General features: G+C 40.4%; 1 protein-coding gene and 1 long non-coding RNA gene across 2 annotated transcripts in view; both read right to left on the reverse strand.

Annotated features, from left to right (window-relative positions):
- LOC122533153 (short stature homeobox protein 2-like) overlaps positions 1–9,347 on the reverse strand; it is a 16,677-nt gene extending 7,330 nt beyond the window's left edge. The window contains exons 1-2 of the mRNA XM_043662586.1: positions 9,176–9,347; positions 7,577–7,930 (exon numbers count right to left, since the gene is read on the reverse strand). Of these exons, the coding sequence (XP_043518521.1) occupies positions 7,577–7,930; positions 9,176–9,329 (508 nt within the window). The 5' untranslated portion in view covers positions 9,330–9,347. The remainder of the gene's footprint in view (positions 1–7,576; positions 7,931–9,175) is intronic.
- Positions 569–1,105, reverse strand: LOC122533157. The gene is made up of 2 exons (XR_006307650.1): positions 1,049–1,105; positions 569–604 (listed from the first exon to the last, which is right to left on the reverse strand). It is a non-coding gene; the product is annotated as an uncharacterized LOC122533157 (long non-coding RNA).
- Positions 9,348–10,916: the final 1,569 nt, after the last annotated feature.

The following is a 10,916-nucleotide window of genomic DNA, read 5'->3' on the forward strand; positions in this document are numbered from 1 at the left end:
GCGGACCATAACGAGTGACCAAACCGTATACAATAATTTGTCTTCTTTTTGAATTTATCGGTATGTCACTGGATAGAAATTGCCGAAAAGTAATAAATTTATTATTTTTTTTTGCCCGAATTATACTTAAATACTCTTGAAACTGGGAAAATATTGCAATTTTGGAACAAAATATTCTCGAGCGCAAGAGGTTAAGATTAATCGCTTGCGCTGGCAACTGATTGCGGACCATAACGAGTGACCAAACCGTATACAATAATTTGTCTTCTTTTTGAATTTATCGGTATGTCACTGGATAGAAATTGCCGAAAAGTAATAAATTTATTATTTTTTTTTGCCCGAATTATACTTAAATACTCTTGAAACTGGGAAAATATTGCAATTTTGGAACAAAATATTCTCGAGCGCAAGAGGTTAAGATTAATCGCTTGCGCTGGCAACTGATTGCGGACCATAACGAGTGACCAAACCGTATACAATAATTTGTCTTCTTTTTGAATTCATCGGTATGTCACTGGATAGAAATTACTAAAAAGTAATAAATTTGTTGTTTGTTTTGCCTGGATTATACTTAAATATACTTAAAACTGAGAAAATATTGCAACTTTGGACCAAAAAGTTCTCGATGTGCGTCGTTCTAGCACAAGAGGTTAAGATTAACTTCTTGATTGCGGACCATAACGAGTGACCGAATCGTACACAATAATTCGTCTTCTTTTTAAATTCATCGGTGTGTCACTGGATGGAAATTGCCGAGAATTAATAAATTTATTATTTGTTTTGCCCGAGTTATACTTAAATATACTTAGAACTGGGAAAATATTGCAATTTTGAAACAAAATATTCTCGAGCGCAAGAGGTTAAGATTAACTGATTGCGGACCGTAACGAGTGACCAAATAAGCGTATACAATAATTCGTCGCTTTCTTATTGAGCTCGTCGATACGATATCGCTAGATAAAAATTATTAAGAAGTAATAAATTTATTATTTGTTTTGCCTATTTCGTCTTTACTTAAATGTACTGAAAACTGAGAAAATAAATACACTTTTGGAGCAAAAAATTCTCGACGTGCGTGGCACGTCGTACCAGCGCAAGAGGTTAATAACAAATGACGCGAAAGTGCGTCACCAAACAGCTAGCCGCTGTTTTACAAACGATCGCGGTGCCTGTATAATGTTAATAATAGAATAAGAACGGAGAAGCAAGCCGCAGAAGCTCGAAAGACGCCGATATCGGTCCGAGAGATAGGTGCGAACTGGTCTGGGCTCGGACAGAGTCAGTATCGCATCGTCGGGACGCTAGATGGATAAAACGAGAGAGAAAGAGAGATAGTAAGAGAGAGAGAGAGAGAGAGAGAGAGAGTGGTGGGTAGCGAAACCCTGCTGGAAAACCCGAAGCAATCACACTCGGACACGAGGGGTCGCTAATTCGATTACTAAGAGCCAAGAGAGCGCTGCCCTCTTGGCCCGATCCGGTCAAACCACCCTCAATGCCTCCCCCTTCGTGCATCAGCTCGCCGATCGTCGCCGGCTCCCGGTACTTTTTCACCCTCGCGAAAACCAGCCCGAATATCGCAGCCATTAGGCGTATAAAAGCGTCGGGCGCAACCCCCTGGTTAACCCCCCTTGCCAGTTTGTCGCGTCCACCTTGTTACTTGTAACTGCATATGGCACGCGCACCCGTGAAAAAACTTCTCCTCGGGCGAGCGACCGAAGATTTCTCCCTTTTGGTTTTACAATTTGTTTGGTTCTCTTTCTCTTTCTCTCGAAGGCAGTGCTCTTCGTCGAGGAAACTTCTTTCTTTTTTGGCGGGAGGATTGTTTCTTGAACGAAATTATCTTTTCTGGTGTAAATTGTTCATTGTTTCGAATGGACAAGGAAAATTGTAAACGCGTGGAAGAAATATCGAGAAAGAGAATGATGACAAATATAGCCTAAGAAATGTTCTTCTTGGAGGGTGGAGGCGATACCCTCTGTATATAAATTTACGCAATTTACGATCATTTCTCCATTGTTTCGAATAGATAATTTTATTAAGTCGAAAAAATTTGAAACAAAATTGAAAACTTGTGAGAAATATCGGAGAATCTCTATGAAATATACAGGGCGTAATATATAGGGTGGTCACTGAGAAACTGAAGAGTTTTAAAGATTCATAAAAAAAAAGAATTTTTTTTAATTTATAAAAATTCACACGTAATACTGAAAAAGATCCATTATATATATATATATGTCCAAATAAAATAATAAGAAATTAAGAAACACGTGTTTGTGTAAAAATTATTTTCGTTTTATATCGTTCAATCTTTCAGTGAGACCACCCTGTATTTCGATAGCCTATTCTAACAATTTTAGGCAACTTCACCGCATGAATGTAAATGCAGACGGTAAAAATTCGTAACGTTCGAGTATCGATGGTTGGGATCCCCCGTCGGGATCATCGATCGAATGCATCGTTTATATATCACGACCATCGAAGGCCAGTTCAAAGAAGATTTAGCAGGGTGTAGCCGAGGGGTTGCACGGTAAATATCCAGTAACTGGAAAATTCCAGTAACGTTCTCCAACAGCCATCGCCATGCTTCAAAAACTTGGGAGCAACCGGCGATCGTAAACATGGTGGGCGCAATGTTTGAGGCGGGGGGAGAGCGAAGCGGAAACGGTGGTAGCACCGCGATGGCCATTTGCAGAGTGAGACAGAAATCGGCCACTTTCTTTCGACTTTCGACGACGTTTCGCTCACGTTTGTACGTAATTCCTCGTTTCTTTTTTCCTTTCTCGAAAAAGTCTCGAAACATCGTTCACGTTCTCTTGTTTCCTGTACACGCGAACGAAAATCAAACGTTCGGGCCGAAGTTTCTCCCTTTCCCTCGGTCGTGGCGTAAAATCATTTGCGATTTTCTTTGCGACTGGTTTCTTATTTATTCGAAATTGGACGAACGAAACGATTTGAAATTTCCGCTTTTCCTCGTGACACGGGATGTATAACAGTTGGGCAAATATTGAAAAATCCAGTAAGAGATCTGAAACTCTCTCTTTAAATAGGAACGTTTAGTTTCTGTCAGAAAGTCCCCGCAATGATTTGAAGCTTCTCCTTCAGCCGAGGTATGAAATTCGTGATTTTCAATTAATTGATTTTCAATACTATTAATTTCTTTCTTTCTCAGTTATCTCATCTTTCATCGACCACTTTTCCCGGATCACTGTAGGTATGGTTGGGGAAATATTGAAAAGTCCAATATATAAAAGATACAGCTATTTCCAGTGTCTGAAATTTTCTCTATAAATCAGAACATCTATTTCTTGTTGAAAAATCCATCTCTTCCATCGCTTTCAGGCTTCAGTTATGGTTCAGAGTTTGGATTCTAATTCTAGAAAAATTGGAACAATTGAATAAGAATTTTGTCATTTGAATAATTTCAATCTTCTTTTTTTAACTTAGTATTAGAGTAATTACGAATAATTTCCAAGAGCCGAACGAAATATTTCTCATTTTAGATTTTTTGGTTGGTATATTTGCTACTCTGTTCTCAGTTGATGTCAATATGTTGCCAGCGGAGATGCAAACAGAATGTATCGAGTTGCAATCAGATACGCAACTCGAGGGGAAATTTATCCAAGTGTAGATTTATTAGACTTTTATAAACTACACCTGTCTAAAGAAAAATATATTCTGCTCTTCACGAACGTATGAACACGCTATTTATAATGCCCCTTTTGAGACAGTTTTCAGTACTTACATTCGCCAGCAGAAGCACAGAAAACACAGAAAAAAATAAGATAAAATAAAATAAGAAGAAAAATTATATACGAGCATGTTCAAGCATTGCCACTATCTTCATATCAAGCCAGATATTGATGAACTAATAATAATATCTATCTGAAGAACAAGTAAAAAATTTTCATATTCTTTCAATTGGTATAAACACACTTCTCTAATTGACGTATTGTTTCACTGTAAAAGTTATTGTCATATTCCCATGAATAATATATATTCACATAAACAGATATGTGAATTACGGCCCTTGACAAATTTTTATTGACCAACGAAGCCCAGAAGATCTAAAAGCCTGGACACTCAAAAAGGTTCCAGGGCCAAAAATTCTGCATCCCAAATCCTCTTGCTCTAACGTGAAGAAAAAAAAAAAAAGAAAAAAAGAAAGAAACACCAAAGAGAAGAGAAGAGCCTCCAATCCAGCGTTGCGCTTCTTTTTCCATTTTCTTTTTTTTCTTTTGCCCCCGTGGAGACCAAAGAGTCGGACGAGTTTTCCTCCGACTGTTGGCTGTTGCCCGCTCCTTCAACTCGCGGTTATTTATGGTTTTACTTGGGCGCGTCCGATGGCTGCCGGCCGGGCAGATTGCTTTTTGATTTGCGCTTAATCGGGAAAAGTTATGGGCCCCGGAGAGATACAGGCGGAAAAGAGCAGCCGCGAGAGAGAGGGAGAGAGAGGGACAGAGGTAGGGAGAGAGATACGCGTGTTAGGGGGCGTACACAACTAACGCGGCGGGCCGCATATTAAACCATAAATTCATGCGAGCCCCAAGTTATCGCGGCGAGGAAGCCACGCTGGCGTTGGACTTGAACGCGTCACTTTTTTTTAAACGTGATTTTCATTCGCCATGGCGAACCCGCGGCCCCGTCCGCCTTTCCCTTCAATTTCACCGCGCGTACGTAACGTCCGGCCTGTCGATTGCACTTTTTATCCAGCCCGGAACCATCGTTCTCCGGGACCGGTTCCCCGGCGGTGACCGGTGTCACCGATCGTTTGACTTCCCGTAAATTACCGAGCCATGTCGCGCATTTTTTCACAAGGATTCTCCTTTCGCCTTTCAGACAGTCTGCTCCGGAAATTTTCTTTCACTCTTGCATTCATTCACCAACCGCCGATGATTCGAATTTTCAAGAAGAATAGCCGAAGAGCGTGTCGCTGGTTATGCGATTGAAAGCAATCTGACTGCAACGGTGCAATCCATCCTTTCGATCGATGAATTCGTTTCGAAGTTTTGTCGTGTTCGTGGCGAAAGAAAATGAAGACAGAATTCTCCGTTCTGCTCCTTCGCAGGTTCGCTTGAATATCGAAGCAATCGCACATTTACACACTACAGAATAGCACGGTGTTGATCTATCCTCGAATTTTTTTTTTTTTTTTCTTCCAAATTTGTCGTGTTTGCGACGAGAGAAGTTGACGATGGAACCTTGTGCAGATTTGAGAGTGACAAAAGAGAACGACAAGGCAAGGTGTGGTAAGGGAAGGTAAGGGAAGGAAAGTGCAAGTGAACGGCTGTTATTGAAGTCGACTTGGCATGTGGGTAAAATTGCTGGTCGGTGATCGTTACGTTGCGAACGGTCAGCTATTCCCAATCACTTCTGAGCTTTATTGGACGACGTGCTGAATTATAAAGGAAGATCGAACCCTCCGGCGATACGTGTCGGGCCACGGAACTCGCCCGGAGGTTCCTGACCTTCTTACCATCGAAACAAGAGCCGAGTTACCTCGAGTTTCGAAGTGAAATTCTCCAAAACACTCGATCTTCGCGCGAAACGATCGTACCCGAGTGGATATCACTTCTTCTTCTTCTTCTTCTTCTTCCAACGACCGAGAAATACGATCGTTTCTGTCGTTACGATCGAAAGGACGGATAATTCTGATCGAGAAAAGAATCATTTAAGACGATGCGTCTTTAATCTCTTGCGCTGGATTGACGTGCCACGCACGTCGAGAATATTTCGCCCAAAATTCCAATATTTTCTCAGTTTTAAGTAGATTTAAGTAAAACAAAATAGGCAAAACAAATAATAAATTTGTTAGCTCTCAATAATTTCTATCCAGTAATATCACACAGACGAGTTCAAAAAAAAAAAAAAAAGAAAGAATTATCGTGTGCGGTTTGGTCACTCGTTCGCATTATGGTCCGCAATCAGTTGCCAGCGCAAGCGATTAATCTTAACCTATTGCGCTCGAGAATATTTTGTTCCAAAATTGCAATATTTTCCAAGTTTTAAGTATATTTAAATATAACTCGGGCAAAACAAGTAATGAACTTATTACTCTTAGTAATTTCTATCCAGTGACATACCGATGAATTCAAAAAGAAGACGAATTATTATATACGCTTCGGTCACTCGTTATGGTCCGCAATCTAGAAGTTAATCTTAATCTCTTGCGCTCGAGAATATTTTGTTCTAAAATTGCAATATTTTCCCAGTTTTAAATATATTTAAGTATAATTCGGGTAAAACAAATAATAAATTTATTACTACTCGGTAATATCTATGAATTCAAAAAGAAGTCGAATTATTATATACGCTTCGGTCACTCGTTATGGTCCGCAATCAAAAAGTTAATTTTAATCTCTTGCGCTCGAGAATATTTTGTTCCAAAATTGCAACATTTTCTCAATTTTAAGTGTATTTAAGTATAACTCGGGCAAAACAAATAATAAATTTATTACTTCTCGGTAATATCTATGAATTCAAAAAGAAGACGAATTATTATATACGCTTCGGTCACTCGTTATGGTCCGCAATCAAGAAGTTAATTTTAACCTCTTGCGCTCGAGAATATTTTGTTCCAAAATTGCAATATTTTCCCAGTTTTAAGTATATTTAAGTATATTTAAGTATATTTAAGTATAACTCGGGCAAAACAAATAATAAATTTATTACTTCTCGGTAATTTCTATCCAATGACATACCGATGAATTCGAAAAGAAGACGGATTATCGTGTACGGTTTGGTCACTCGTTATGGTCCGCAATCAGTTGCCAGCGCAAGCGATTAATCTTAACCTCTTGCGCTCGAGAATATTTTGTTCCAAAATTGCAATATTTTCCCAGTTCTAAGTATATTTAAGTATAACTCGGGCAAAACAAATAATAAATTTATTAATTCTCGGCAATTTCCATCCAGTGACACACCGATGAATTTAAAAAGAAGACGAATTATTGTGTACGATTCGGTCACTCGTTATGGTCCGCAATCAAGAAGTTAATCTTAACCTCTTGCGCTAGAATGACGTGTCGCGAACTTTTTGTCCTAAAATTGCAATATTTTCTCAGTTTTAATTATATTTAAGTATAACCCAGGCAAAACAAATAACAAATTTATTACTTCTCAGTAATTTCTACCCAGTGACATGCCGATAAATTCAAAAAGAAGACGAATTATTGTATACGGTTGTTTGGTCACTCGTTACGGTCCGCAATCAGTTGCTAGCGCAAGTGGTTAATAGAAACAGAAAAACTGTTTAATTACATGGATAGAAGATTGCAAATAGAAGAAATATTCCTTTTGAATAATTTAACTTTCCTTTGAATACTTATTTAATAAAACAGACTAAAAAATACCATTTATTTAGTGTTTTGCGCTCTTGGATTCGTATATTTATGTATTAATATTGTATTAATATTTATCAATATATTGAACTTTTTTCATATATTTTGTTCGACTACCTTTTGCCATCTTTCTTTCGCCAACCTCCGTGTTCAAAAAAATTCTCATCTTTCTCGACGAAATAAAATGACCAAAAAGAGTTTTAGATATATACGTATCAATAATGTTATTTGTCTCTTACCTTTGGCAGCTTCCTCCTGCGCCTGTATCAAAGTCTTAGACGCTTTCCCTTCGTTGGTAGGTTGTTGGCTCTTCAGTTCGAGGCAATTCTCCGGGCTGACCGATCGGTCTCTGGTAATCGGTGGCGGTGACGGGCTGCATCCCAGCAACTTTCTCACGGAGAGCTTCAGCTCCGGTGTCTTTAGTGGCGGCAGACTGTCCCCGGTGTTAACCACGTCCTTCACCTCCTTGCTCTTGGTCGTGACGGACAGATCTTCCGGTTGGAGGCGGCCTTCCGGCGACGGCGGCTCGTCCGCGCTGCTCGCCTCCACGCTCGAAGCGTCCTGACCGGATTCCCGACTTCCTCTACCGATATCTGCGGAACGTCAGATCGACGAAAATCAATGTCTCGACGTCGTCGTCGGGTCGCTGTTCTTCTGTTCGTCGGTCGAATTCAAATTCTTCCGATCGCGATTGCAAATGTATCTTTTGTGGATCTTTGCGGATCGTTGTTAACACGCGAACGCGTTCGATAACCGGTAGAATACTACATCGGTTGACGACAGTAATTCTCTAAACGATGGCAAGGAAAAAGATAGACGACAGAAACTTTACATTATCAAAGAAGAAGAAATGACAGAAATTTTGTCGATGAATGAATGAACGAAACTTGATGATAGAAATTTTCAATTCCTCGAATTGCAGTAATTGAAAAATTACTCTACTTTACAAATATGGATATAGGTATATATGTTTTTCCTATATTTTTGCGCCTCTGAGGACCCTACGAACGTGCGAACATTTAATCGATAGGATATTCGACAATAACAATTCTCTAAGGACAAGGTACTAGCTGTAAGTGTTCTTTATCGGAAAAGGAGGATGAAACATCGGATGATAGAAATTTTGTTTCATCGATAATTTACCCAAGCCACGGACGATCAAGTGGAACGAGACAGTCACGATCAGGCAAGAGAGAATGAAATTGGAACAAGTCGAATTGCTACGACTCGATAGAGCAGAATTGTAAAAACTGTATTTCTGAGGATCTACTTTCACATCGAGGACTCGAGATTCGTTCGACGCCGTCTTCGAGAACGATGATAGGACTCGCGATATTCTTTCACAAACTGTCGCGAGAAATTGTCGATTCACTGAGCAGGAAAAGGAGACATCGCGCGACGATAGAGGAGAAATTTTCCAACGAGAAATTTGTCCCCTGCAGCGCAGTAACGGCAAGGATGTCGTCAAAGGTTTGCCAAGAAACAGAATAGAAATGTGCGCCTACCCCACGTGACCTGAGAACATCTCCCAAGAAGACTCAAGACGTGTAAAAGAAAATCGATCTTCGAACTTCACAAACCGACTGTTCCCTCGTCGACGAACATCATCACCAGGAAACAATCGTATCCAACCAGCACGTCGTGTCGTCACCCACCACGTCGATCGTTCGCACTCGATCGAGATCGATCGGATCGCCGGTAGCCCTTCACTGTCAATCGCGGTCATTCCACACTGAACACGAAAAATCAAATCAAAGTGGAGAACGAGAGACGAGGTCGGTGGCGTGAAACAGACGAGAGGAAGGAAGTGGAAGGAAATGGAGGAATGAGAAACGTACTGGCAGAATCGTTCTCCGCAGAATCGCCGAGTAAATGCGCGACACTGAGGGTGATCCTTGCGGACGGATGTGGTTCGGTGGCCGTCTTGCATGCCGCGTGTTCGCCAGCCGCGTTGTCGAAGCTCTTGGAGACGAACTGGGCGAGCTGCTCCATCCTCGCGGAGAAGACTCGCGCGACGACGCGGCCACTCGCGCGTCGACCTCGTCGCCGAGGACGAGAGCACCGAAGGGGGTGCACGGAGGTGGCCGGTTGTTGGCTGTTCGCTGCCAGCTGCTGGCTGACGCTCGGCGTCGCGACGCCACGCGTCCCCCAGGACGCCATTCGGACGCCGGCCAATCCAGCCGCTCGTAGGCGTTTCCGTCTACGCCCTTCCGCCTTCTACCTTCCGGTCTCTCTCTCTCTCTCTCTCTCTCTCTCTTTCTCTCTCTCTCTCTCTCTTTTTCTCTCTCGCAACCACCCTTCGATCGTTCGCCACCTTCCTCCACCACCGTAAACTCGCTACTGCCCGTAAACCGAGGCTCATTAGCATTTCCGCCCGCTTTTCCGCTCGCCAGGCGCAAACTACCACCTATCGATGCCCACGATGCCGAGCTGTCTGCCACCTTGGCCACCCGTTCACCCTTGTCCTTCGTCTCCTTCTTTCTCAGTTCCCCGTTTATCAGTTTTCAGTTTTCAGTTTTCCGTTTTTTTTTTTTTTCGTTCGCAACCACTTCGACGAAGTGGCTTGTTCTGCTGGCAATTTGCGCACGCTAAGGATTTCGAAAAAACCTAGACACTCCGGCAACTCGAGTGTTCGTTAATCGACCGGCTCTGAGGGGTGAGCTTGTTAACAAATGAAACTTCATGAAGCGTGAAACGTCAGATTCGTCAGGAACGTTAAAGCGAAAGGAAATGGAAAAGCTTTGCGATGCAATAAATTACAGACTATTTTTTTTTTAAATCGTCCGAATTTTTAAAAATACATACGTTTTTACGTCTGTGCAATTTTTCACAGGAATTATACTGTAAATTCTGACCAGTTCTGGCGTTAACAAAGACGGGTGGAAGAAACAGGGATGGAAATTATAAATAAGTTCGTTGCATTAGGGAGGAAATTATTTTTCGAAAATGATGGATTTTTTTCAAACGTACAAAGAAAAGAGATTATGTGTGAACAGGAGGAAGAAACAGCAATGGAAATTAAAAATAAATTGGTCGCTATTATCTTTCGAAAATAGTTTTTTCAATCACATTAGGGGTATCCATAAGTAACGTGGTTTTTTTTTAAATTTAATAAACATTGCCATCTAGTGACAACATAATCTATATTTCTAGTTGAACATATTGACATTTATTGTTCAATTATATTACAGATGAAAACTGTGTTAACTCTTGAATGAAATGAAATTTTGTACAAAACAATTTTATTTCATTTAAAATTTTTGTATGAAAAAACTACTCCTAATGCAAAGAAAATAGATTATGTGCAAAGGAGGAAGAAGTAGAGATGGAAATTAAAAATAAATTGGTCGCTATTATCTTTTGAAAATAGTTTTTTCAATCACATTAGGGGTACCCATAAGTAACGTGGTTTTTTTTTAAATTTAATAAACATTGCCATCTAGTGACAACATAATCTATATTTCTAGTTGAACATATTGACATTTATTGTTCAATTATATTACAGATGAAAACTGTGTTAACTCTTGAATGAAATGAAATTTTGTACAAAACAATTTTATTTCATTTAAAATTTTTGTA

This window comes from Frieseomelitta varia, unplaced genomic scaffold (assembly GCF_011392965.1).
Source record: "Frieseomelitta varia isolate USP_RPSP 00005682 unplaced genomic scaffold, Fvar_1.2 scaffold_5, whole genome shotgun sequence".
Classification (NCBI taxonomy): Eukaryota; Metazoa; Arthropoda; class Insecta; order Hymenoptera; family Apidae; genus Frieseomelitta; species Frieseomelitta varia.